This window comes from Amphiura filiformis, chromosome 9 (genome assembly GCF_039555335.1).
Source record: "Amphiura filiformis chromosome 9, Afil_fr2py, whole genome shotgun sequence".
In the NCBI taxonomy this organism is placed as follows: Eukaryota; Metazoa; Echinodermata; class Ophiuroidea; order Amphilepidida; family Amphiuridae; genus Amphiura; species Amphiura filiformis.
This window is the reverse complement of record NC_092636.1, coordinates 30,232,093-30,259,460: the sequence shown is the minus strand read 5'-3', so window position 1 is coordinate 30,259,460 and position 27,368 is coordinate 30,232,093. Positions and strand designations below refer to the sequence as shown.

The 27,368-nt window shown below is 37.5% G+C and overlaps 1 protein-coding gene across 1 annotated transcript in view; it reads left to right on the top strand.

Moving 5' to 3' along the window:
• LOC140160853 (arginine-binding periplasmic protein-like) overlaps positions 1–26,963 on the top strand; it is a 39,431-nt gene extending 12,468 nt beyond the window's left edge. The window contains exons 6-8 of the mRNA XM_072184177.1: positions 22,021–22,098; positions 23,923–24,136; positions 26,182–26,963. Of these exons, the coding sequence (XP_072040278.1) occupies positions 22,021–22,098; positions 23,923–24,136; positions 26,182–26,228 (339 nt within the window). The 3' untranslated portion in view covers positions 26,229–26,963. The remainder of the gene's footprint in view (positions 1–22,020; positions 22,099–23,922; positions 24,137–26,181) is intronic.
• Positions 26,964–27,368: the final 405 nt, after the last annotated feature.

Below are 27,368 nucleotides of genomic sequence, written 5' to 3'. Positions count from 1 at the left end.
TTTTGACGCCCCTTCCTCAACAGCCCGAAAAGGTAGACCCAATTTTTTTCTCGGTCGTTTGAAAAAGTGAAGAGCAAAAAAAACGCCCTTCTTCTTCCGCCGCCGCTTCATTTTGGCCGCCCCTGCTTTTACCCTGGGGCTGGCGCCCCAAAGCCCCCCAAAAAAAAAAAAAATACGCGCATGTTAGGGTTAAGGTTAGGGTTCGGTTTGGGTATAGGTTAGGGTTAGGGTTAAGGTTAGGATTAGGCTTAGGGTTATAGATTAAGGTTATGGTTCGGGTTCTTGTTCAGATTCGGGTCATGGTTAGGATTAGACGTCAGAACAACTCCTAAGAACCTAGGGTTAGGGTAAGACTAAGGGTTAGACTTCGGTATAGGATTAGGGTTAGACTTAGGGTTAGGGGTAACTTAGGCTTAGGTTAGGGTTAGGTTTAGAGTTATGGTTAGGTTTAGGCTTAAGTTTAAGATTAGGATTAGGGTTAAGGTTAGGGTTAAGCTTAAGTTTAGGATTAGGGTTAAGGTTAGGGTTAAGGTATATGTTGGAGTTAGGGTTAAGGATATGGTTATGCTTAGGCTTAGGGTTAAGGTTAGGGTTAGGGTTAGGGTTAGGGTTAGGGTTCGTGTTTGGGTCAGGGTTAGGATTAGACGCCAGAACAACCCCTAAGAACCTAGGGTTAGGGTAAGACTTAGAGTTATACTTCGGTATAGGATTAGGCTTAGACTTAGGGTTAGGGTAACTTAGGCTTAGGGTTAGTTTAGGATTAGGTTTAGAGTTAGGGTTAGGGGTAAGCTTAAGTTTAGGATTAGGGTTATGGTTAAGGTTAGGATTAGGGTATAGGTTAGGGTTAAGGTTAAGTTTAGGATTAGGTTTAAGGTTAGGGTTAGGGTTAGGGTTCTTGTTCGTGTTTGAGTTAGGTTTAGGGTTAGAGTTAGGGTTAGGTTAGGGTTAGGGTTAGGGTCAGAACAACTCCTAAGAACCTAGGGTTAGGGTAATGCTTCGGTTTAGGATTAGGGTTAGGTTAAGGGTTAGGGTTTGGCTTAGGGTTAGGGATAGGGATAGGGTTAGGATTGGGTGTAGGGTAGGGTTAAGGTTAGGACTAGGTTTCGGGTTAGGCTCATGGTTAGGGTAAAGGTTAAGTACAATTATTATACCAGATGGTGCCTACGTTAGGCTTGGGTTAGGGTTAAGGTTAGGTTAATGTTAGGGTTAGGGTTCGGGTTAGGCTTAAGTTTAGGATTAGGGTTAGGGTTAATGTAAGGGTTAGGGTTGGGCTTAAATTTAGAATTAGGGTTTGGGTTAGGGTTAGGCTAAGGGTTATGATTAGGCTTAAGTTTAGGATTAGAGTTAAGGTTTGGGTTACGGTTAGGGTAAGGGTTAGGGTTAGACGCCGGCACAACTCATAAGAACCTATGGTTAGGGTAAGGCTTAGGGTTAGGGTTAATGTTAGGGTTAGGCTTAAGTTTGGCACTAGGGTTAGGGTGAAGGTTTGAGTTAGGGTTCGGGTAAGGGTTAGTATGTATTAGACGCCGGAACAACTCCTAAGGTACGTGGGTTAGGGTAAGGATTAGGGTTAGGGTTAAGGTTAGGGTTCGGATCTGGTCAGGGTTCGGATTAGACGCCGGAACAACTCCTAAAAACCTAGGGTTAGGGTAATGCTTCGGTTTAGGATTAGGTTAAGGCTTAGGGTTTGGCTTAGGGTTAGGGATAGGGTTAGGATTGGGTGTAGGTGTAGGGTAGGGTTAAGGTTAGGACTAGGTTTCGGGTTAGGCTCATGGTTAGGGTAAAGGTTAAGCACAATTATTATACCAGATGGTGCCTACGTTAGGCTTGGGTTAAGGTTAATGTTAGGTTAATGTTATGGTTAGGGTTCGGGTTAGGCTTAAGTTTAGGATTAGGGTTAGGGCTAAGGTTATGGTTCGGGTCAGGGTTGGGGTTATGCTTAGTTTAGGGTTCTGGTTCGGGTTAGGGATAGGCGTAGGGTTATGGTTATGTTTATTGTTAGGGTTAGGCTTAAGTTTAGGATTAGGGTTAGGATTAGGGTTAAGGGTTAGGCTTAGGGTTAAGATTAGTGATAGGGTATGGGTAAGGGTTAGGCTTAAGGTTAGGGTTAGGGTTCGGGTTAGGCTTAGGCTTAGGGCTATGGTTAGGCTTAAATTTAGGATTAGGGTTAGGGTTAATGTAAGGGTTAGGGTTAGGATTAAATTTAGGATTAGGGTTAGGGTGATAGTTTGGGTTAGGGTTCGTGTAAAGGTTAGTGTTAGACGCCGGAACAACTCCTAAGAACCTAGGGTTAGGGTAAGGATTAGGGTTACGGTTAAGGTTCGGGTTCTGGTCAGGGTTAGGGTTAGACGCCGGAATAACTCATAAGAACCTAGGGTTAGGGTAATGCTTCGGTTTAGGATTAGGGTTAGGTTTAGGCTTAGGCTTAGGGATAGGCTTAGGGTTAGTATTAGGCTTAGGGTTAGGCTTATCGTTAGGGTTAGGGTAAAAGTTAGGATTAGGGTTATGGTCAGTGGCGTAGCAAGCGGGTGGACAGGAGCCCCGAGAGTTCAGGGGCCCCGAGCAAAAGCGAAAATGAAATAAGGGGTCCAGCTTGAGGTTCAGATGGATGAAAGCAGAGCCTTCATGCCTCAAATTGTAACACTTACCATACTCTCGCTTTATTATATGTAAGTGCAGTGTTTTGTCAAAACTAAAGCGATATAGTGGTTTGTCCTATTGTACCATATCTTGATGGGCCCCTGTAAGATTCGCCATAAGGCAGTTTAATAAAATTACACGCCAAAATGATAATCTTCAAATTTATCATTTCGATCTTTGTGGTATTTACAATATTAATAGCAAGGGGCCCCTAGTATGTCGGAAAATCATGAAAATTGTGTTGCCATGTTCAAAATAATTAAAGAAAAAACGATTAAAAAAAGATATAAATTGCCTTCATCAGGCGTGGTACTAATATATATTCAAGTTTGACAATTTTGTTATTGTCATGACTGTGTAATAAAGACAAATGTGACGTAGTTAATACGGTTATATTATGATGAATCTCAATACAAGGAAGTATAGTAATCTTGGTGTGTAGAAATTTGAAATATAAACTTTAAGGGAATAACCCAAAAGTTTGATGAAGTAATAATCGAAAGTCCTTTTGTTTAGGGGGTGTGGGTCAAAAAGGCGGAAGACGTTAGTAAAAAGTAGTTAAAAGCTACCGTATTTAAAGCCATAATGTACGATGTTTTTGAAACGAGTCAAAAAAAAAAAAAACTGATTTTTTTTTTGCCATAATTGTAATGTTTACACATGCCAGTCCCAATTGGATTCAACCAAATTCATTGTGTTTTAGGACAAAAGCACACTGCCGTTAAGCGGATGAGATAATGAGTTTTCTGTAACATTCGTTACCTCATTAGTTTGGATTAAAATGGCCAGAAAACTTTTTTTTTATAATATTGCATAATTTTTTGGCAAATAATAATCAAATTAAAATTTGACTGAAATCGTATATTAATACTACTATTATTAAAATGCATAGGTCCATGGTAAAAGGAGCCATGTACATGTATGGTACGTACAAGTGTACGTGGGAGGTTTTTTTCTTATTTCGATGTAAAATATTTTCTATAGAACATGTAAATCGTTGACATGGAATGATTCATTTAACTGGGATTTATGTATACATTATTTTTCAAAGGTTTCATGACAACTTGATTCAAGAGAATACACATGAATAATTTTCATAATGATCAAATGACCCGTGAATTCTGTAAAGCTCAGAATAAAGTTCATGACACATGTTAGAGGTAAACTTAGGACTATTAAATTTAGTTACGATGATAAAGATATGGAATGACTTTTGCAGTCTATTAAAGTTTCAAAATTCATAACCATAATTCAATACATTTTAGGACAGGGATTAGACTTTAGAAACATGGAAACATATGAATTAATTTACATAGTTTACAACATTAATATTATTGTAAATGATTTTAATAGTGCACTTTGAAAATAAAAATGTGCAGCCTATGCAGTTTTTCATTGTTTATTTCTAGCCCAGCGTGTTAAAAAAAGTCGCCTACCCTTGCTTTAGATGGATGAGGATGACACTCTCATCATCACATCAATGACAGATGAATAAGTACGTTAACATCATTCCTAGTCATATAATAAACCAGCAACAAAGATTCATAATGTTTGCCTGTTGTTTCATGTGTGTTAATTACTTAATGTAAAGTATTTTACAGCGGCCTTAAAATTCATATATTAAGGTGGTACTACACCCCTTGATAAATTTGTGACTATTTTTGCATTTTTCTCAAAAAATAATAGTACACTGGTATCATAGTCCAGGAGCAGCAACCTCAAACAAATGAGTTCGTTCATCCCCCACTACATACAAGGTTTGACACCATAGGTAGTTAGTATGGACCCTCTAGATCACTGCTAGGTAGGTAGTGGTCTCAAATTGTGGTATCACTTTTTTACAGGTCATTTTATATATGGACGTATAATCGCATAAAATCACAAAAAATAGGACAAAATTAAGGGGTAGGGGAGATATAAACTCCAAGAACTCAACTTTTACTCAACTACATATTGATACTTTTGGTATCAATATGTAGCTAAATGATTTCCCTAACTTTCTAGTATTATTTTTAAACAAAAACAGGTTTCATTTGAGCATATTTGGAAGTATAGTCCATAAATGAGTGGTAATCTGATTTTTTTTAACACCATGTGTGAAGTTTGACATTGACCTCAAATCTCACAACTATACCACTTTATATTTTCAAAATTGATTAAGTTTCCATTTTTTATTTTTTTATTTCAATTTTAATGTTTTATTTTGTTTTTTAATGTTAAGCATATCAAGGGAAACATTAATGTAACAGTTCCAATCATTATAATATGTATGAGTTTGTTGGAGTGTCTGTGGGACGAGGGTGTGTGTGTGTGGTGCGGGGTGTACATAGGGTATGTGTGGGGGTGGGGGTGTGGGGGTGTGTGTGTAGGCCTACATGTCTTATTATCTCACTACACTGCACCAACTTCCATTTACAAAATCCGTTAAGTTTCCATTGATGTAATATTTTGAATATTTATGTGTAGGACGTGAGTAACCACTGGGAAAAAAGACAAAAAATGTTTTAAAAAAACCAAAAAAAAAACCAACAACAAAAACTGATGTTGATTTCCCTCGTATATCAGCATAACATAGAAAAATATTAAGGGGTAGGGGAAAATAAATCATCAGAACTCAATATTTTACTCATGATATTGACTTCATTTTGGAATTAATTCTATTCAATAAAATTCAATATGTATCTAATTGATTGTTCTAACTTTTTAGTATTATTTTAAAGCAAAGCGACCATTAGTTGTCAGGTAGATATACAGAAACTGTGAGGAAAAGGTAAATTTTCTATGTCTAACAGCGTAAAATGACAATATTCAGGGTAGGGGAAATTTATAACTGCCATAATTCAACTTTAACTCATGAAAATGTGTTCATCTTGGTATCAAAAATGTATCTAATCGGCTGTTCTTACTTTCTAGTATTATTATAAACAAAGCGATCATTAGTTGTCAGGTCGTTACACAAAAACTGTCAGAAGAAGTCATTTTCTATATCTAGCAGCGTAAATATGACAATATTTAGGGGTAGGGGAAATATAAACTCCCATAACTCAACTTTTACTCGTGATAATGAATTCATCTAACGTTCTAGTATCATTAGTTGTTATGTAGATACTGAAGGAAATGTGAGAAAAAAATTGATACCAAAATGAATTCATTTTCATCAGTAAAACTTGAGTTTTGGTGATTTGTATGTCCGCTACCCCTTAATATTGTGATATTTTACGCTGTTAGACATGGAATATTAACATTTTTCTCATATTGTATGTTTAACCTGACAACTAATGGTTTAATTGCTTTTAAAATAATGCCAGAAAATGAGAACAATCAAATAGCTATACATATTGATACCAAATTGAATTCATTTTCGTCAGTGAAACTTGTGTTTTGGTGATTTGTATGTCCCCTTACCCGTTAATATTGTCATATTTTACGCTGTTAGACATGGGGTATTAACATTGTTCTCATATTGTATGTTTAACTACCTGACAACTAATGGTTTAATTGCTTTTAAAATAATACCAGAAAATGAGAACAATCAAATAGCTACATTGACACCCAAATGAATTCATTTTCATCAGTAAAACTTGTGTTTTGGTGATTTGTATGTCCCCTTACCCGTTAATATTGTCATATTTTACGCTGTTAGACATGGGGTATTAACATTTTTCTCATATTGTATGTTTAACTACCTGACAACTAATGGTTTAATTACTTTTAAAATAATACCAGAAAATGAGAACAATCAAATAGCTACATTGATACACAAATGAATTCATTTTCATCAGTAAAACTTGTGTTTTGGTGATTTGTATGTCCCCTTACCCTTTAATATTTTCATATGTTACGCTGTTAGACATGGGATATTAACATTTTTCTCATATTGTATGTTTAACTACCTGACAACTAATGGTTTAATTGCTTTTAAAATAATACCAGAAAATGAGAACAGTCAAATAGCTACATATTGATACCAAATTGAATTCATTTTCGTCAGTGAAACTTGTGTTTTGGTGATTTGTATGTCCCCTTACCCGTTAATATTTTCATATGTTACGCTTTTAGACATGGGATATTAACATTTTTCTCATATTGTATGTTTAACTACCTGACAACTAATGGTTTAATTGCTTTTAAAATAATGCCAGAAAATGAGAACAATCAAATAGCTACATATTGATACCAAATTGAATTCATTTTCGTCAGTGACACTTGTGTTTTGGTGATTTGTATGTCCCCTTACCCCTTAACATTGTCATATTTTACGCTGTAAGTCATGGGGTATTAACATTTTTCTCATATTGTATGTTTAACTACCTGACAACTAATGGTTTAATTGCTTTTAAAATAATACCAGAAAATGAGAACAATCAAATAGCTACATATTGATACCAAATTGAATTCATTTTCGTCAGTGAAACTTGTGTTTTGGTGATTTGTATGTCCCCTTACCCTTAATATTGTCATATTTTACGCTGTAAGACATGGGGTATTAACATTTTTCTCATATTTTATGTTTAACTACCTGACAACTAATGGTTTAATTGCCTTTAAAATAATGTCAGAAAATGAGAACAATCAAATAGCTACATATTGATACCAAAATGGAATTCATTTTTCTTCAGTGAAACTTGTGTTTTGGTGGTTTGTATGTCCCCTTACCCCTTAATATTGTCATATTTTATGCTGTTGGACATTGAATATTAACATTTTCAAACATTTTATGTCTATCTACCGGACAACTAATGGCTTAATTGCTTTTAAAATAATACTAGAAAGTTAAAACTATCAAATAGCTACATATTGATAACAAAATGAATTCATTTTCGTCAGTGAAACTTGTGTTTTCGTGATTTGTATGCCCCTACCGCTTAATAGTGTCATATTTTACGCTGTTAGACATGGAATATTAACATGTTTGTACATTTTATGTCTATCTACCTGACAACTAATGGTTTAATTGCTTTTAAAATAATACTAGAAAGTTGGAACTATCAATTAACTACATATTGATACCAAAATGAATTAATTTTCATCAGTAAAACTTGAGTTTGGTGATTTGAATGTCCCCTACACCTTAATATTGTCATATTTTACGGTACTACACATGAAAAATTAACATTTTTAAAACATTTTATGTCTATCCAGCTAAGAATCAATGGTTATTTTGCTTTAAAAGATTACAACAACCAAATAGCTATATATTGATGCCAAAATGAATGGATTATTATAAAAACAAGTCGAGTTACGTTGGTTTGTACGTCCCCTAACCTTTAATATTGTCATATTTTACGCTGTTACACATTAGAAAATTAACATTTTTATCATATTTTATGCCTATCTTATGGTTTTTCTGTGAAAAATAATACTGGATAGTTAGAACAATCAATTAGCTACATGTTGATACCAAAATGAATTCATTATTATGAGTAAAGGTTGAGTTATGGTGGTTTTATTTCCCTACCCCTTAATAATGCCATATTTGACATGGTTATACATGGAAAAGTAACCTTTTCTCACATTTATGTCTATCTACCTGACAATTAATGTTAGCTTTGCTTTATAATAATACTAAAACGTTTGAACAATCAATTAGCTACATATTAATTCCAAAATGAATTCATTATCATGAGTTGAAGTTGAGTTATGAAGGTTTATATTTCCACTGCTTCTACTACATGTGGAAAAGTAACTATTTTTTTTACATTTTCAGTCTATTTTCCCGACAAACAGCGGTTGATCTCACCCCGCACATATAAATATTCAAAATATTACATGAATGGCAACTTACCAAACAAATGTTGTTAATAGAACTTATATAGTTCAGCCAAGTGACATATTAAGACACGTAAAACACCCCATCCCTGAACCCTATACACACCCCACACCAACCCCCCACATACCCACCCCCACCTACCCCAAACCCACACAACACGCGAGCAAACATGCACATACATAAATATTTGAACCAGAACATCAAAGTTTGCCTAGATATGCTTGATATTAAAAACAAAATTAAAAAATGGAAATTTAATTAATTTTTAAAATAGAAATTGGCACAACAGTAAAATTTGAAGCCAATGTCACAAAAACACACATCCTGCGCATTGTTGTGAGAAATCTGATTTTTCACTAGTGTATGGACTGGCCACTTCCAATCATGATCTAATGAAACCTAGGTTTGCTTTCAAATAATACTAGGAAGTTAGAACCATCAATTAGCTACATATTCATACCAAAATAAATTCATTATTATGAGTAAAAGTTGAGTTCTGGGAATTTATATCTCCCCTACCCCTTAATTGTGTCCTATTTTTTGTGATTTTATATGATTACATGTCCATATATAAAATGACCTGTAAAAAAAGTGATACCACAATTTGAGACCACTACCTACCTAGCAGTGATCTAGAGGGTCCATACTAACTACCTATGGTGTCAAACCTTGTATGTAGTGGGGGATGAACCAACTCCTTATTTAGGGCCCCTGTGAGATCTTGCTATGCTTTGTATCGTACAAACTTAACAAGCCTTGTGGTGCTGTATCTAACCCCATTGTATTTGGATCCAAGTTATTGTTTGTGAGCTTTCTCCAAAGTATGACCTGCAAAAGAACACTCAGACTGTGAAAATACGCTGATCTTTTTAACTAGGTGGATGCTTTTGTGGATCAAGTGATGCTTTATTTGATGATACTATTAATAAGCGAACCGCAGGCCGCAGAATCTTCTTCTCTGCCACCACATTAGACAACAAATACTCTGATGCCATTTGTACCAATCTGTTCTAATGTCGCCTCAGGATCGCTCATCTAGGATGATATCTGCTGCAATTCTTTTATCTTCTTCAACAAACTTGTCTTTCCATGTCCAAATGTTGCAGAAGTTGAGTTGCAACCACTCCATGCATGGATAAACAGGAGATGGGATGTCACTACTTCACCAGCTTTGTTAACAAGGTCTTGAACTTTCCAAACCACCAACCCTTTCTTCTCTGAATGGAAGTAGATATCAGCCATAGTCTGGTCTCAGTGGTACATCAAAAGGACAAGTATATCTGTGTCATCTGCTACTACAGGTACTTCTCTTCCTTGTCTTGCAAATTAAAGGGTACATTCCACTATTAAAGTGTCAGCAACTCCAGTATTATTGTGCACGATCTGACCATTGGTTTCCAAGTATCGACTTGGAGCGAGATAAACTGACTGTTGTTCTTCTCATTCGAGAGGAAGGTCTGCTGGTCATGGTGAGAACCTTCATAGATTCTGTGAGCTGAATATGAGAAGAACAAATGTCGGTTTATCTCGCTGCTGAGTCGATGGATGGCGCACAATAGTACCGGAGATGCTGACACATTGATAGTGGAATGTACCCTTCAAGACTCCTTCAATGTTCAAGACAAGATAGAAGTGCCACTGGGGACCAGAATATGGCTGATATCGGTGGGTTGGAAAGTTCAAGACCTTATTAACAACGTTGGTGAAGTATTGACATTCCATTCCTGTTTATCAATGACCCTGTTCACATTAGGAAATTTTCTTCTTTCGACGAACCTCGAACGAAGATTAAAAATCGTTTTTTCCTAATGTGTACGCAATTTTCTTCCTTCGACGAAGATTAAAATTGCTTCGTTCAACGAAGCTAAAAAGGTTGTTTCGACGAAGGAATACTTCGTTCAACGAAGCTAATTTTATAATGTGTACGCTCGCTTCGTTCGACGAAGGAAAGTGGTCATGTGACAAGTGACCTTCGCCGGCTTTAATAATAGCCGGGCGTTAGGGTTAATAGATTCATCGAGCTTCGTTAATTTTCATGAAATGTGTACAGTGCAATGTCTTCCTTCGGTCTTCGTTCAGCGTAATGTGTACGCTTGCTTAATTAGTTAATCAAGCTTAACTTATCTTCATCGAATGAAGACATTTTCTAATGTGAACAGGGTCATTGCCTGGAGTGGTTGTGACTCCGCTTCTGCAACATTTGGACATGGAAAGACAAGTTTGTTGCAGAAGATAAGAAGAATTGCCGCAGATATCATCCTTGATGAGCGATCCTGAGGCGACATTAGAACAGATTGGTACAAATGGCATCAGAGTATTTGTTGTCTTATGTGGTGGCAGAGAAGAAGATTCTGCGGCCTGCGGTTCGCTTATTAATAGTATCATCAAATAAAGCATCACTTGATCCACAAAAGCATCCACCTAGTTAAAAAGATCAGCGTATTTTCACAGTCTGAGTGTTCTTTTGCAGGTCATACTTTGGAGAAAGCTCACAAACAATAACTTGGATCCAAATACAATGGGGTTAGATACAGCACCACAAGGCTTGTTAAGTTTGTACGATACAAATGTAAACTATCCTCCAGGAGTCCTTGTGGAAATAACGGATGTTCCTGTCGCAAAAAGGGACTTAAATGTGTCACAGCTTGGGGAGATTGCAGAGGAGAAAATTCCCAAAACGCTGAGGCGATTATACTTGCAGATGAAGTCGAAGATAGCTACTATTGCTTCAGAAACTGAGATATAGAAAATCATGTGGTGGCAGCTGTTTTGGATTCTATTGTTACTGAGCACTTACTTCCGTGTTTTAAGTAATATTGCAACATTGAAATCTGCAATTGAAATCTGCAACCCCTAAAACCTACATTCTCATAAAAGCCTATTCAAAGATTAAAATCATCATTATATTGGTTCCAGAAGCTGAGATATACAGCTAAGCATGTTTGATTTTAGCCATATTGAGGATCATCTTGGATTACAGTGTGAGTGAAGACTTAGTACTTTAGATGAATACAAAATTGACTTCTGCATTACCTAAACCTATTCAAAGACACTAAAATCATTATCATATCTGCTTCATAAGCCAAAATATACCTAAACATAACACGTGGTGGTGGCGGCCAATTTGGCGGCCATCTTGGATTCCAGTGTGAATGAAGACTTCAGTGTTTTAGATACGTACAAATTGGAATTCTTTGACCTCTGAAATATATTCAAGGACACTAAAATCATCATCATATCTGCTTCAGAAGCGGAGATATATCTAATCATATGTGGTGGTGGCCATTTTGGCGGCCATCTTGGATTTCAGTGTAATTAAAGACATCAGTGTGTTAGATTTGTACAAATTTGAATTCTCTGACCCCGGGCTCTGACCTCTTAAACCTATTCAAAGACACTAAAATCATCATCATATCTGCTTTAGAAGCTAAGATACAGCTAATTATACGTTGTGGCGGCCATTTTGGAGGCCATCTTGGATTTCAGTGTGATTGAAGACATCAGTGTGTTAGATTTGTACAAATTTGAATTCTCTAACCTCTTAAACCTATTCAAAGACACTAAAATCATCATCATATCTGCTTTAGAAGCTAAGATACAGCTAATTATATGTTGTGGCGGCCATTTTGGCGGCCAACTTGGATAAAACAAATTCCCCAAGGAGGATTTCTTCGGATTTTGAATATGATGTTCTATGATGTATTCTGCTTGTCTGGTGCAAAAATCAGCTTTTTACCAGTTTTTTCTGGGTCAAAATGTCCAACGACCATACTATTAATATACATAACTTTTGTTAGCAGTGTGTAGTAATTTTTTGAGAAAAATGCAAAATTAGTCACAAAATTTATCAGGGGTGTAGTACCACCTTAAAGATTAAATATCTATAGAAAAGTGAGTCGCAAATGGCCATTATTTTTGCCAATTTATTGCTAAGTAAACCATATAATTTTGGGCTACTTGGTTTTCATTTTTGCCTAGAAATACTGGAATTTTCGATATTTCACATTTACGTTTAGCGGGAGGGGAGGGGTTCAGCCTTCTAACGAAAGAACGTTCGTTTATAGGACTTCATCGAACTCTCGGGTTGTTCCCTTAGGGATAAAGATTATAAAGGAGATGTTAAAAGGGCCCGTATTGCTCCTTGTCCATGGGCCCCGAGGCTCTTGCTACGCCCCTGGTTATGGTCATGGTTAGGGCAGGGGTTCGGGTTTGACGCCGGAAAAATTACCTGTTCTCAAAACTTGACTGTAATACTGATTACCTTATAATCAGAGGTGCTATAGGCACAATTATACCCGATGGTGCCTACATAGGATAGGTCTGTCACACTACGACGGACTGGATCAACGTACATCACCGAATACAAAAATATTTTATTCGGTGGAAAAATCACCAGTCCGGCAGAAGATTCGGTGGGATTTTGGGTCCGATTCCCGTTCGTCGCTCTATGCGTTGTGGCCGCTAATAATCATGCAGGCGTCTTATATCCGATCGTTCAACGTCCGACAAATGACCGGATTTGGTGGTCCGATTCCCGTTCGTGTCTCTATGCGTTGTGGCCGCTAATAATCCTGCAGGCGTCTTATTTTCGATCGTTCAACGTCCGACAAATTACCGGATTTGGGGTCAACGTCCGACAAATGTCCGGATTTGGGGGTCCGATTCCCGTTCGTCTCTCTATGCGTTGTGGCCGCTGATAATCCTGTAGGCGTTTTATATTCAATCGTTCAACGTCCGACAAATGACCGGCGAATCCGTCGCATGTAGCACCAACAGGGACGTCCACCCTATCAGAAAAGTGGGGGAGGAGAGGGTGTTTGAGGGTTGTTTTTTTACCCCTTAGAGGCAGTGACGTAGCAAGCACTTTTTCAGAGGGTGAACAAAGTGGGGAAGACAACTTTTAAGGGGGTAAATTTTGACGAAAATGGTCAAATATTGGCTAATAAGTACCAAATGTCTACAAATCTGATATAGCCTATCAGGGCAACCAGCGTCCGGGGGCAATAGAGGTGAGAAACCTTTGGACAATGAAGGCCCAATTGAAGCCATTTGTCATTTTTTGGATCAATTTTAGCACTATTATTGGGTACTATTTTAGTTTGAAACAGCCGCAAATTGGTGAAACGAAAGCCTAATTGAAGCCATTAAAAGCTTTCACCATTATTGTATAATATAAACAATTGTTTTAAAAATAACACGTAGATGTCCATAGCAGAAGCAAAAAGGAAGACTTGTCCATTTTTTGAAAATGAAGGTCCAATTGAAGCCATTTGCATGGGGACTGTAGGGCCTATTTACATTATTATATAGGCCTAGGCCTATTGTGTATAAATTTAGTTTTAAAAATGGGAAATTTGGAAAATTGTTTTTAGTGCATCATTTTTACACTATTATTGCCTTAAACAAAAAACAAAGAAGGCCTGATTTGAATTTGCAAAATTTAAAATGTTACACTGATCCACTGACACTTAGATATAAGACTTCAGACTCGTAATTTCAGGTAAAGCATGCATGGATTGATATGTTAAAGTCAGGAATAGACCTATAAGTCCGTCTTAAATACTGACTTCGGTGACAAAATATCACGGGCCCTGCATATGGACTGGCCGGCAGTATTTTCACAGGCTTTTGGGCCAAGGAACCACATTTAAGCAGTGTCTATAATAATCACAGGCCTATACTTAGGCGTACTAGTACTACTATCCTGGGCCTACTCAATAACGTATACAATTTAACCTTTTCCATGTTTTATCTTCTTTTTTCTTTCTTGTCAATCACTAAAACTGGTAGGAATTTGATATTGCGTCCTCTACCCTTCAGAAAGTGCCCCTCCCTCAATACTACTTACATGCATAGGCCTACTACTTAATTACGTGCAATTTAACTTTTTCTCTTCTCTTCTCTCTTCAATTTTTCTCACTTTCTTTTCTTTTTATCTCTCCTTTCCCCCTTTTTTCTACTTGTCAGTCACTAAAGTACTGGGGAAATATGATATTGCGTCACACCCTTCAGAAAGTCCCCCCCTCCATGATCGATGCACATGTTCGCCATAGGCCTACATCCGGCACAAGCGCCTGCGAAACCTTGCAAACACCCGCGGTATATAAACGAAAGAATAACGAACAAACCCAGGGTATATATACAGAACAGTACGAACACACATCGGACAACTTCCGAACATGTGTATTCGAGCACCTCCGTTTCAAGTTTTGTGCATGCACAAAACTTGAAACGTATTGTCGACGGACTAAACAATCATCACCTAACACGAAACGCATTTGGCGGATAATAACAGGACATATGAAGAACATAAAACGAACATAATGCAGCACCATACGAACACACATCGGATAAATACCGAACATGTTTATTCGGTACACTCCGTTTCAAGTTTTGTGCATGCACAAACTTGCCGACGGACTTAACGAACATCACCTAACACGAAACGCATTTGGCGGAAGATAGCAGGACATAAAAAGAACATAAAACGATCATTGACGAACAACAACGGATTTACTAAAATGCCATCCGTTTCTTGTACGGAAGACCTATTCGGTGTAGTGTGACAGACCTATTAGGGTTAGGGTATGGGTTAGGGTTATTGTTAGGGTTAGGCTTATGTTTAGGATTAGGATTAGGGTAAGGGTTAGGATTAAGGTTAAGGTTCGGGTCAGGGTTAGGGTTAGGCTTACTGTTAGGGTTAGGGTTATGGTTCGGCTTAGGATTAAGCGTAGTGTTATGGTTATTGTTAGGGTTAGGCTTAAGTTTAGGATTAAAGTTAGGGTTATGGTTAAAGTTTGGGTGAGGGTTCGGGTTAGGGTTAAAGTTAGGGTTAGGATTAGGGTTATGGTTAAAGTTTGGGTGAGGGTTCGGGTTAGACGCCGGAACAAGGCTTAGGGTTAGGGTAAGGCTCAGGGTTAGGATTACGCTTAGGGTTATCGGTTATGGGAGTATCCTTGTCAGTCCGAAACACCGTCAGTCCGAACCACCGTCAGTCCGAATTTTTAGGGTTAGTGTTAGTTAGTAATCCTAAAATTAGTACTGACGGTGTTTCGGACTGACGGTGTTTCGGACTGACGGGTGTACCCTGGTTATGGTAATGGTTAGGCATAAGTTTAGGATTAGGGTTAGGGTTCGGTTACGGTTAGACGCCGAAATAACTTTTAAGAACCCAGGGTTAGGGAAAGACTTAGGCTTAGGCTTAGGGTTAGGCTTAGGGTTAGTTTAGGCTTAGGGTTAGAGTTAAGGTTAGGGGTAGGTTTAGGCTTAAGTTCAGGATTAGGGTTAGGGGTAGGTCTAAGGTTAGGGGTCGGGTTCGGGTCAGGGTTAGGGTTAGACGCCGGAACAACTCCTAAGAAGCTAGGGTTAGATAATGCATAGGGTTAGGGTTAGGCTTCGGATTAGGGTTAGGTTTAGGCTTAGGGATATGCTTAGGGTTAGTTTAGGCTTAGGGATATGCTTAGGGTTAGTTTAGGCTTAAGGTTAGGTTTATAGGGTAAGGATTAGGGGCATGGTTAAGGTTCGCGTTAGGGTTAGGCTCATGTTTCATATCTTATCTGTGAACTCAATACAAAATTTAAGCGAGAAATGACTTTCGTATTCAACTTTGTTTTCCAAAAAGCTTATTTTCACCATTTTGTTACTAACAATAGAGGTCACGCCGGTGAAACTGGAGATCATTTTGGACGCCATCTTGGATTTCGAAGTACACTAATTTAAGTGAGAAATGACTTTCGTATTCAACTTTGTTTTCCAAAAAGCTTATTTTCACCATTTTGTTACTAACAATAGAGGTCACGCCGGTGAAACTGGAGATCATTTTGGACGCCATCTTGGATTTCGAAGTACACCATAAGCAAATAAAATGTGTGTCTCAAACACAATGAATTGTTGACCCCCTTTTTGCCATGACGCTCAAGAATCTAAAAAGTGTTTGTGTGGGTGTGTGTGGGGGGGAGGGGAGTGCGGCCCGGAATTTTTTTGCTAGTAGGCCTAGGCCTAAATACCCCTCACAGAGTGCAAAGAGTGGGTTAAATGACACTGAAATGCCACGGCTATGTGCATGTTATGTGTCTATTTATTTTATTTCATTTTATTTTATTGACGTGGTTGTCAAATTCGGACTGATGCTGTGCTTTTCTGATTCGGACTGACGACGTGCTTTTCAGATTCGGACTGACGACGTGCTTTTCAGATTCGGACTAATTAAAGACGTGCTTTTCTGATTCGGACTAAAGACGTGCTTTTCAGATTCGGACTAAAGACGTTTCGGACTGAAGACTTCGGACTGATGAAGTGTCGGACTAATGACGTGTTTTGTATTTTCGGACTAGCGAAGCTTTTTTTCGGACTGACGAACCTAAAATGACTTTCGGACTGACGAACCCCCAGATATAGTAAATTTGCACTTCGGACTGACGATTTTTCGGACTGAAGAAGTGTCCGCTTTTTTAAAGTCTTGTCCCCTGCAATCTCTGATAACTTCAAGTGCTTTGTCTATGGGTGTGTTTATAAATAAGGAAACTATGTCATGCGAGATGAACATGTCGTCTTCCTCAATCATGACTTCTGACAGATCTTCGGCCAGCTGAGCAGAATTGTTCACATGGTGTTCAGTGTTTCCTATCAGTGGTCCTAAAATATCTGCTAATGATCTTGATGTAGAATACCCTATAGAACCTGTATAGTCTACAATGGGTCTTAAGGGGGTTCCTGGCTTGTGGATTTTTGGGGTACAATAAATCCGAGGAATATTTTCAGAAGTCGGATATAAGTACTGATAGTCTGTCTGCGTGATCTTGTTTTCTTGTTTAAGTCTGGTGAGGATACGCACAAGTTCAGACTTGTATTTAGCGGCGGGATCCTTGTTTAGTTTTGCATAGGTCTTGTCGTCATCCAACATTGCGTGCACTTTACTTTCATAGTCAGATTATTTATCCATGACCACGCTGCATCTGCCTTTATCACTGGGAAGGATGAGTATTGACTTGTCAGCTTTGAGGTCTCGGAGTGCCTGTTGCTCATCTTTATTGAGGTTACTTTTGGGTAACTTAGAGGACTTGAGACTGCCTGCAACTTCAGCTCGGAGTTGGGCAGCTTCTGGTTTAGGTAAGCGTGAGCATGCACTCTCTGTAGCTTCAATAAAATCATCAACAGGGATATGCGATGGAGTGGGTGCAAAATTAAGCCCATTTGCCAGAATGCTGGTTTGAGCTGTACTAAGTTTGTACTTAGATAGGTTAATAACCCATTTTTTGAGTTGAGATCCACCCAAGTCCACATCTTCAGCTTTGATGTTATGGGAAGTGGTGGTAGTAGTACTTGAAAGTGATTATTTTGTCAACCTCTCTAGTTTTTTGATCTGTCTTGATTTAGCAGCTTTAAATGTTTTCTCACTTTTTGTTGAATATCAAAAGGTAACAAAGACTCAATATTATTCATACTTGCTTGCTTATCTGGTTGCAGCTGATTGATTTTATTGTTGATGACATCATGACACGGATCCTTTCACGAAGCAAATCCTTTTGAGCCTTGTTGATTATGTCCCTGGCTTTTGTAGTATTGATTGGACACCTAATCAGATCACATCATAGACTGGGAGGGGGCCAAAATTCTTCATCGAGAAAGTGATAAGTTTCCAAGATGGATAAGATAATCAATCTGGATCTGGAGGCGCAAGTCATGCATACAACCAGCTTATCCAGGAAAAATCAACTGGCAACACTACAGCTAAGACTTAGTGCTAGTACTGGATACAGCTCAGTCAAGAAGAAGCAACCAGCCAGTACGGTTGCGAATCGTCACTACTAATTGTGAGTACCTGGATTTGCTAAGAGAACTCTAGTAATAATACTAGGATTATAGTCGCACCCCTCGTTTAGCGCGGCGCCAAGCAATGAAACGAGTGATGTGTTCAGTCGTGGTGCGCTCTATCATACAAATTGATAGAAATAGACCTCTTTCAATTAGTTTTTAGTTTTTCCAGCCATGGCTTAATTCCGAATTGTCACCTAATTTGGGTGTACTTGGTCTTGGGTCCAATCTCTATCATGGAAAGTTTGCTATATCTTTCTAAATATAATGATTGTTTGTTCTAGATTTGTGTTTTAGCGTTTCATATTTGAAAGAACTAATGTTTAATTGCAACATTTCGAAACTACAAACCCAAACTGGGTGCTATGATGTACAAGATTGGGCTAGGAGTATGCATTTTACCAAGTTAGCAATAGGCATTTCCTTCATGTTGCCAATGCATGACTTCTTTATTATACTCAAAAACGGATTTTATTATACATGTACTAGAAAGTTGTTTACGTGCATATAGGCTCCTTCACAGTCGGTTTGTGTTGTGTATGTTTACAACTGAGCCACATATAGACTGGGTTGCCGGGACTACCAGACAAAGAATCTGTTTTTTACTATAATTTGGCCTCCTATCAGTTTTACTGATAAGATGGCTAATTGATTTGACTATAATTTGGCCTCCTATCAGTTTTACTGATAAGATGGCTAATTGAAAATAAACACTTATTTTGTAAACAGATAATGCTCTGTGGTTATTTATGGATGGAAACTTATGAAATTGCTATTAATGAAATAATTAATATATTAAACATACATTTTGCTTTGTTAACGATTAAAATCCGTTCACAAATAAGGTTTTAGAACATTTTGAACAATTTTGCTCTATGAAAAAGGATACAATTGCACCCCTGCTGATCTGACTACTGATAAGCTGTCAACAAGCATTGACAAGTAAAGTGTGACCACTAATTAAACAATAATAATGAGCATTATCTGACCATTCCCTGATCTGACCAGAGCTGGGTATAAATAGTGCACTACTACCAACACTAATTGATGTTGGGAGTGACACTAGTCGTCGAGGGGGGGGGGGGATACCAGTGTACATGGTAAATTACCGGTAATTTACCGACATCTTAATTTACCGTGGTAAAATATGGTAAAATAAGTAAATTAAGTAAATTATGAAAAAAAAAAGATTTTTTTATTAAAAATGAATGAAATGAAACAATAACACCTCAAAACTTTCACATATTAAATCTTATAATTTAAACCTGGCTAATGAAATTATGAAAGCACTGAAAGCAGCACCCCCTCCCAAGCCCCCTCAATGGTGCTTCCAAATTGTGAGGGGTTGATCATGGCTTGACAATCTCACAAGCTTTCTATGTTTTAAAAACATTTAAAAGAAACTGTACAACTCAAGGTAAAATGTCCCATATTTTTTGTCACAAATATGAGTGAGCTTTTGACTGAAGATTTTGATTTCACATCATTCAGAATATAAATGCTCTGTCTCTGTTTTACCAAAGTGTTCCCTGTGTACATGTATTTTGGGCAAAACATCATCATTCTACGTAAGTTGAAGTTAGCATCCTGGAAGTATACATTTGACAAGTTTACTTTTAACTACAATCCCCGAAATATGTCTTGAAACATTAAAGCGTCTTTAGGGGAAAATAAGTCCCCCACTCCCCCGTGCAAAGTCTCCAAAGTGTCGCAACATTGAATGATGGGGGGTGAGGAAGGGAAAAGTGTTAATTGATGGCCCAGCTTTCTTCTAATTCCAAATATTGAACATTTTTATCCACAATAAAAATACACTTTTGATTTCATTCAAGATGCCTAAAGCGTTTCAAGGACATATTTCGGGAATTGTATATGAAGGACTAGGATCATTACCATCAGTCATGAGTGCAAATTTCAATTGAATGAACACAGCCTGACACAAGCGTGACAATTTGTTTGCGTACAGTGTACACTACATGATGTATGCCAGCGTATGCAACTGTGTGTCTGTAAGTTAACTCGGTATTGGTTTAGTATTGTATCCAAGGTTGTGGGTTCGCGTTGCTGTTTGAAATATGCGAAATACGATAACGGCCGTTGGATCAAATACAAGCTTTGTGTTCATTCAATTGAAATTCCTAGTATTATAACTATTCTACCACGAAAATGATGAAAACATGCAATGTGATTGTATAATACTGAATGTAGTTTTCTCAGATGGTATAGTCCAGTGCCAAGTGGCTAGACAGGCTCTGTATCCATGTATTGTTATGAGAGAAAACATTGAAACACTTGCTAAAAATGTACGTTAATACTACACAACTTTTGTTTCACTTCTTACAACTTCAGCTTTATTCATGAAGCTAATTTTCATCTGGAAAGGTATATTCAACTAAACAGGAATGTGTTCAAGTATCTATGTAGCTCTTAATATGAAAAGAATTGAATTTTTATCGTCCATTTTAACTCTTTTTTATAATTTACTTAATTTACTTATTTTACCATTTTTTACCGGTAATTTACCGTAATTTACCGGTAATTTACCACCATTTTTAATTTACCGGTAAATTAACAACACTGGATACCAGTAATTGGGGTAGATAGTGGCTTTGGGAATCCCTGGGATTGAGTAATCAGTCTTTTTGATTAGGCCAATGAAAGTCGATTTTGAGTTTCCCGTCACCGCCCTCACTTCATTTTCTGACCCTCATTTGAATTCATTATTGTGACTATTTTAATATACTTTTGAATCTCATTAGGGCTAAACATCCATCTTCAAAGTGAGTGAGTGGCAAATAACAACACATTTTACATTCGTGTTAGTCATATAACGAAAGGCAGAAAAATAATGAATAATGAAAAAGTTACCTCACTTGTTTTCAGAAATTATGTGACGGGAAACTCAAAATTGACTGTTAGTGGCCTTATGATGTGATTGTAACTACCAGTAAACTATACATTGCGAATAAATATATCTAAAATTAATTACCATGCTTCAATATCAAGGTTAATAGATAATTGGATTGTCATGAAATGTGGTTGATATGAAATCTCTTAATTAAGCAGCAAACATTCTTAAGGTTATCTGAATATAGATTGTTGGATTGTTGTAAAACTCAGAGGATGTGATTTCAATTGAGCCGTTTGTTACAAGTATGAATTAAATGTAGACCTATTTAGCACACATTTTCCAATTCAGCTTTGGACATGAACATTTTGAGTATTTCCTAGTATGTCATTGGTGGTATTTACCAATAAATGCCAATATTTCGCACCCGGTTAGTTGTGCCAAACATTCAAATTTAATAGCTTTCCAAGTACCGGTACTTGCAATGCAAAATTATGAAACATGATCTTCATCCATGGCGTTGTCTTTTTAAAGACATTTCTTGTTGTTTTTGTTTAGTTTTGGCTTTGTTTCCATATATCCTCTGTTACAAATCCAAAATTGAAGACATTATCAAATACGCATTCATGGCAACAAAATGAGGATAAAATTATTGATAACCATGATCGTATACCGTAGAATTCCGTCTAGAAGCATATATGCCTCTAAACGAGGGTTTTTTTAACGAAAGATATGAAAGGCCAATACCCTTCTGAAAAACATTGCAATAGATTGGTCTTACAAATATACATGTTTGTACAGCCGCCTTTATCAGTAATATAGTTGTTCAAACTCCAAATAACGTTTTTGTTGAGAGTGTCTGCCTCTTGTCTCTTGTGTCAAAAAACCTCGTTTAGAGGCATATATATGCTTGTAGACGGAATTTTACGGTACTTCTTTCTAATTTAAGGGAGCCGCAGTTCCACCCGAAAACGTTGTTCACTGTACTCATTTAGATGACTGTTACTTAAAGCTGATGGATGGAACGGTAAGAATAATTAAAACTTTTAGGATCAGACACAAGAGTGCCCCCCTGACAAAAAAATGAAAGAAAAAGTGCCCCTCTGACAAAAAATGAAAGAGAAAATCAGGAGGGCAAAGGAAAAGAAAAGGGCAAGGAGCCCCTTTTCTAGCAAAATTCAGGGCCAAAATAGTGTAAAATACAAAATTTTTCCGCGCTACGCGCGCACATTGTAACAATAAAGCCCTTTTTTTGCAGGATAATGGGCGAAAATAGTGTAAAATACCATTTTTTTGCGCTACGCGCGCACATCATCCCAATAAGGCCCTTTTCGGGAAGCTCGAAGACATACAGTCTCTATGTATTGTATGATACAACTGCAATTTTTTTCGTCTGTGCCCCAAAAATTTATTTTGCCCCCCCTGACCAAGAAAGCTGGCTACGCCCCTGACAAAAAGTACAGATTTATAAGCAGAAAAAAGGCCACAGTTATTATCTTGCCATTAAAAACTCCAAGAAGACCATACACAGAGCTTTATTTGTTATCTATGTACAGGACTGATATTAAATGTACATAAAAATATATTTGTACGAGGGCCATTCTAAACGTTCTACTTCCATCATCGCATCTCTCTTACCGTACGTACCAGGATATTGAAATTACCCATGATCATGATGATTATACTCTTAAATCTTGGCTACGAAATACAAGTTATTTGATTAAAATTGTTGGTAGTTAAGATGTGTTGGTTAAAGTGAGTACAAATTTGGTACGTCGTAAACGGTCTGAAAAGAAAGGTTAATTTTAATTATAAAGGTTGTCATCAACATCTATGTGGAAGTCATTACAGATTTATTTATGCAAATGACTAAATTGCTTTATTTTTTTCACATAATGTAATCAATATCTAATGCTTGCAGATGGTATAGTTTTACAGGGTATCATGTCTTTTGAGGGCACGGTGGCTCAGTGGTTACGGCCTTGGACTCATAATCTTAGAGCTTGCTTGACGTGCGTGGGTTCGAGTCCCCGTCCCGCCACCGTGTTGCGCCCTTGGGCAAGGCGCTTTGTCACGCTTGCCTCCTCACCCACCCAGGTGCAATGGGAAGCTGTTAGGGGTAGTCACAGTCGTTGTACTGATGAACCCTGCGCCATTTGTAGGCAGCAAACGTGGTTCCGACAGATTCTAATAACGGCGGAATAAATGTAAAGCGCTTTGAGGCTGTTTACGGCATAAAGCGCTATATAAATATCTACATTTATTTTTATTTTAGGTTGTTGACTATCATCGGATGAGCACTTCATATTAATTGTTTCATTAGTTAGAATCAAATAAGTCTTATGCTCAGTTTTTGTGTTTTGTAAGTACAAGGGAGCTCGTGTGGCCGCGTGGATAAGCATAATCGATAGGTTGTGAGTTCGAGCCCCGATCGTGCCAACAATTTTGGCTTCAGCTTTTAACCGTTTCCGATGTACCAAATCTGTATTCAATTTAACCAAACTATCTTATCAACCAAAATCACATTTTCATCTAATAACTTTTATTTATGAGATTTATGAGTATTATCAATGGTAATTTCAACTCCCTGGCGCGTAAGATAACAGAGATGTGACGATGGAGATGATGGAACTTTTTGAATGACCCTCGTATACATTTATAAATTATGCAATTTTCATTTACATGATTTAGATGCATAATAATTTTCAATATCAGCGCACGATACGTTGAAGCGATATCGATTAGTATTGCTAAAATGAGATGTGGCATATTATATTCTTTGGATTGATGATGGACACCAGCCGTCAGCTTTTGTTTCTCTGCCGAATAATGTTATTTTACTTCGCTCCAGATTGATGCTATATTCTCGGATGCCAGTTGGGTCCGAGGTAGTGACGTTGTTGAAGAGGTAACAGACCGTCTGCAAGCATGTACACTAGGTGGCTTCGGCATGATGACTCGGTTTGATAATAACCTTATTGATTCATGGTGGGCGCCAGCTCAGGAAAAACTGCTGGCAAGCAAGGAATACCATGAGATATGTAATGATGTAAAAATTGCGCATGGTAAGTGTATTTGCATGTTTGGTGAGGGACGGGACGTTGTATGTTATATTTCACCTAGCCCCTGTTGTCAGCAAATCATCCTATTCATATACCATGTAAAAATGTAAAGCGACACAGCCAATCTCTTTGTCGTAGCGATTGGGCCGGACTTCTCCTAGAAATGTTGCTACCAGTTGGAGGGCCATTCAACTTTGACGCGCTATTATTAAACTGTACGCTATGAATACGCACACAACGAAAATTTAAATTTGCTTGATTTGGGTTGCAGTTTTAAAAGCTTCCAAATTTCTCTCTACAACTCCTAATAGCTATATATTTTATATATAACTACAAGAAAGGCTTTCCACATTCCATATATGTTCACAAAAAATACCGTAACTTTGCAAGGAATATGATATGGGCACATAAACACAAATTTTTGTCATGAATTGAGATAAAAGAGTAAGAAAAACTGCGTTATTTTAGAAATGGTGCGAGTTCATAAATCAGGAATTTGCATATGATTAGAAACATGGCTTATTATCCTCATATTAAAAAATGAAGATTTTTGGTTGGTTAAGACAAAAACCTGCCGGGATGAAAAGGGTATTTTACAAGACGGAAAAATACCAGTAACATGCGACAACAGCATTGAGAAGGTTCATGCGAGCAGTGTTAAACTGCGCGCGCGTATTTCACTGAACGCAGATGAATGGCGCGCTTGGGCGCAACAAAGTCACGCGCGTGTACTCGTTCATGGTGCCAAGTCACGCGGTATTGTTATGAAGTTGTTTACTTAATTTTCGTCGATGGGCCTAATCTGGGTAACCAATTTAAACTATTATAACAATTTAGAATTTTAAGTTCAAAATTTGGGACAAAGACTAATCGATAGATAATGGTTGAAATTACTTGTCTGGCTAAAAATTAGAATGATTAAAGCGTTAAGACAGAAAATATCCGGGTTAGAAGTCCTTAGCAACGAAAATAAATTTGAAGGTAAAGCAAACGCAAAAATCACGAATCCTAACGACAAAAGTAGACAAAATGGAAATCAAGTAGAGAATTGTGAAGATATTTTCTAATAAAACTTATTTGTTAATTGCCCAAGATGATTGGCTACACATAATACGATACATTTCAAATCGAAATTTTCCGCGGGAAAAGTAAAAAAGCATACCCAAGAGTGCGACGGTCATTTTTGCCAAGGTCGCGTCCGTTAATAATTTGACCTTTAACGGAAAACGCGTATGATGGCCCTCCGACTGCTACGGGTGATCGCTACCTCCTATACAGCAGGTCTTTTACATGTACTTCCAGGCATTAAATAAAGCGCAGGTAGGCATTTATACACCTGAATGGGGAGAGGCCATAGGAATGCATAATCCTTGCCTAACTGCACAACACTTTGACGCCGCGGGGATTCGAACCCACGTCAAACTCGAGCCTTTTATCTTTTTATAGGCCTACCAGTTTAAAACTAATCTTTAATTTTGGTCAATGTTTGCATTTAATTGCAAATCGTTGTGCTTCGCTTTTACCAATCCCCCACCACCGGAAATTTCATTAATATGTCACTGCTCTAAAACATGAAGTAAGCTTAACGATGTTCAAATATTTCACATGATATATCTATTATATAATTACCTATAGCCAAAGTGAGGGTTGAGTTTCGAAAATCAAGGCGACCATAATGACCGCAAATGGCTTCAAATTTCTTTGTTTTTTCAAAATAAGTAACAGAATCAGTGATAAATGAAAGTTGCTGTTCAAATTGAAAAATAAGGATCTTTGGGTGACAGATCAAATGGGGTATTTGGGTGACAGCGACGCTGAAAAGGGGGATCTTAACAGCCCTACATACGCGTCACCTCCAAAGTGGGAGTGCCCCCCCGCTACGAACCAATGCAACTTTCGAATTAGTCCCTTCCCTTTAGCCCCTTTCCTCGAAGCTGTATACATGCATTATTTGCTGGCACTGATAGCTCAAATTAAAAATCTTTAATATTTATGTTTTAGGCATATAATTTAGTAATTATTGTCTTTTATTTGTTTATCTATTATAGGTCACATACCCGGGTATGATCCGATAGACTTCTGCATTGGTTTGTAAAGGTCTACATATCAGATGAGAGATGATGATGATGGATACGAATGACAGCATCCATGTTTCTATCATAATATGAGCCTATCAGTGAGACTCATGTCAAACAACAATTGCATTTTGCAAATAAAACATAATTAACAAAATATTTTTTCGAAATGGACTATACATAGTCCACTTTATTTTCATTTGAGCCTTATCTGGTAGTTGATATTTTTTGGTGGAAACCAGGCTCGAAGATTAAAAATGTGATTTAAGAAATGTATTCCTTTGACAATGGTAGTGATGATGATTATGGTGATGATGATGATGATGATGATGGTGATAATGATGATGATGATGATGACGACGACGACGACGACGACGACGATGATAATAATAATAATCTAGAGATCCCTTGTTCGAATCACCGTCAAGTTTTTTTTATTTATTTTTCAAATGTCATTACCATCGCATATGAAATTGTAAACAAAGCGCAAGGCACAGAAGCTAGTCTTGGGATACTTGAGGACCATGAACCGTATTCGACCCCCCTTCCCCCGTAACAATGTTGATCTGGGTCTTATGATCAGCCTCCGTGTTCGGACTCTGCAATTTTGAATCCTAATTTGTTTGGTCACGGGAGCCTAGAAGAACCCAACATTGATTGGAGGGGGAGGGGGAGGGATGGGGTGTTAGCAAAATGTTAAGGTTTTAGCACTTCATTTGCATTCTTAATAAACAAGTAATAACTTTCAAATGAAATGACGTTTAGTCAAGTGTTTACTTAAACATTGATGGGGGGGGTAACGGAATGTGAAACATTATAGAGCCTGTCTTGCTCACGTGTTATGTACAACCAAACATGCGTTTTTCTCGCTTCATAATATTTTACAAAGTGAGCCTGTTTTAACACACAGATGCATAGCGAAGCATATAACTGTCTCTCTCGAGGACAACATTAGAACTTTTACAATGACACAATTTTCACTAGGATCCACAACATGCTGATCTATCAGGGGAACAGTTCTTAAACCTCAATACATTTATACATTCATTGAATGACCTTTGAAGATTTGGGTACAAAAACTCATACTCTGCAACTTGAGGTCAAATTTTGCGCTATGATTATGTAATTGAGGTTATTGGACTGTGCCATTGGACGAGGCT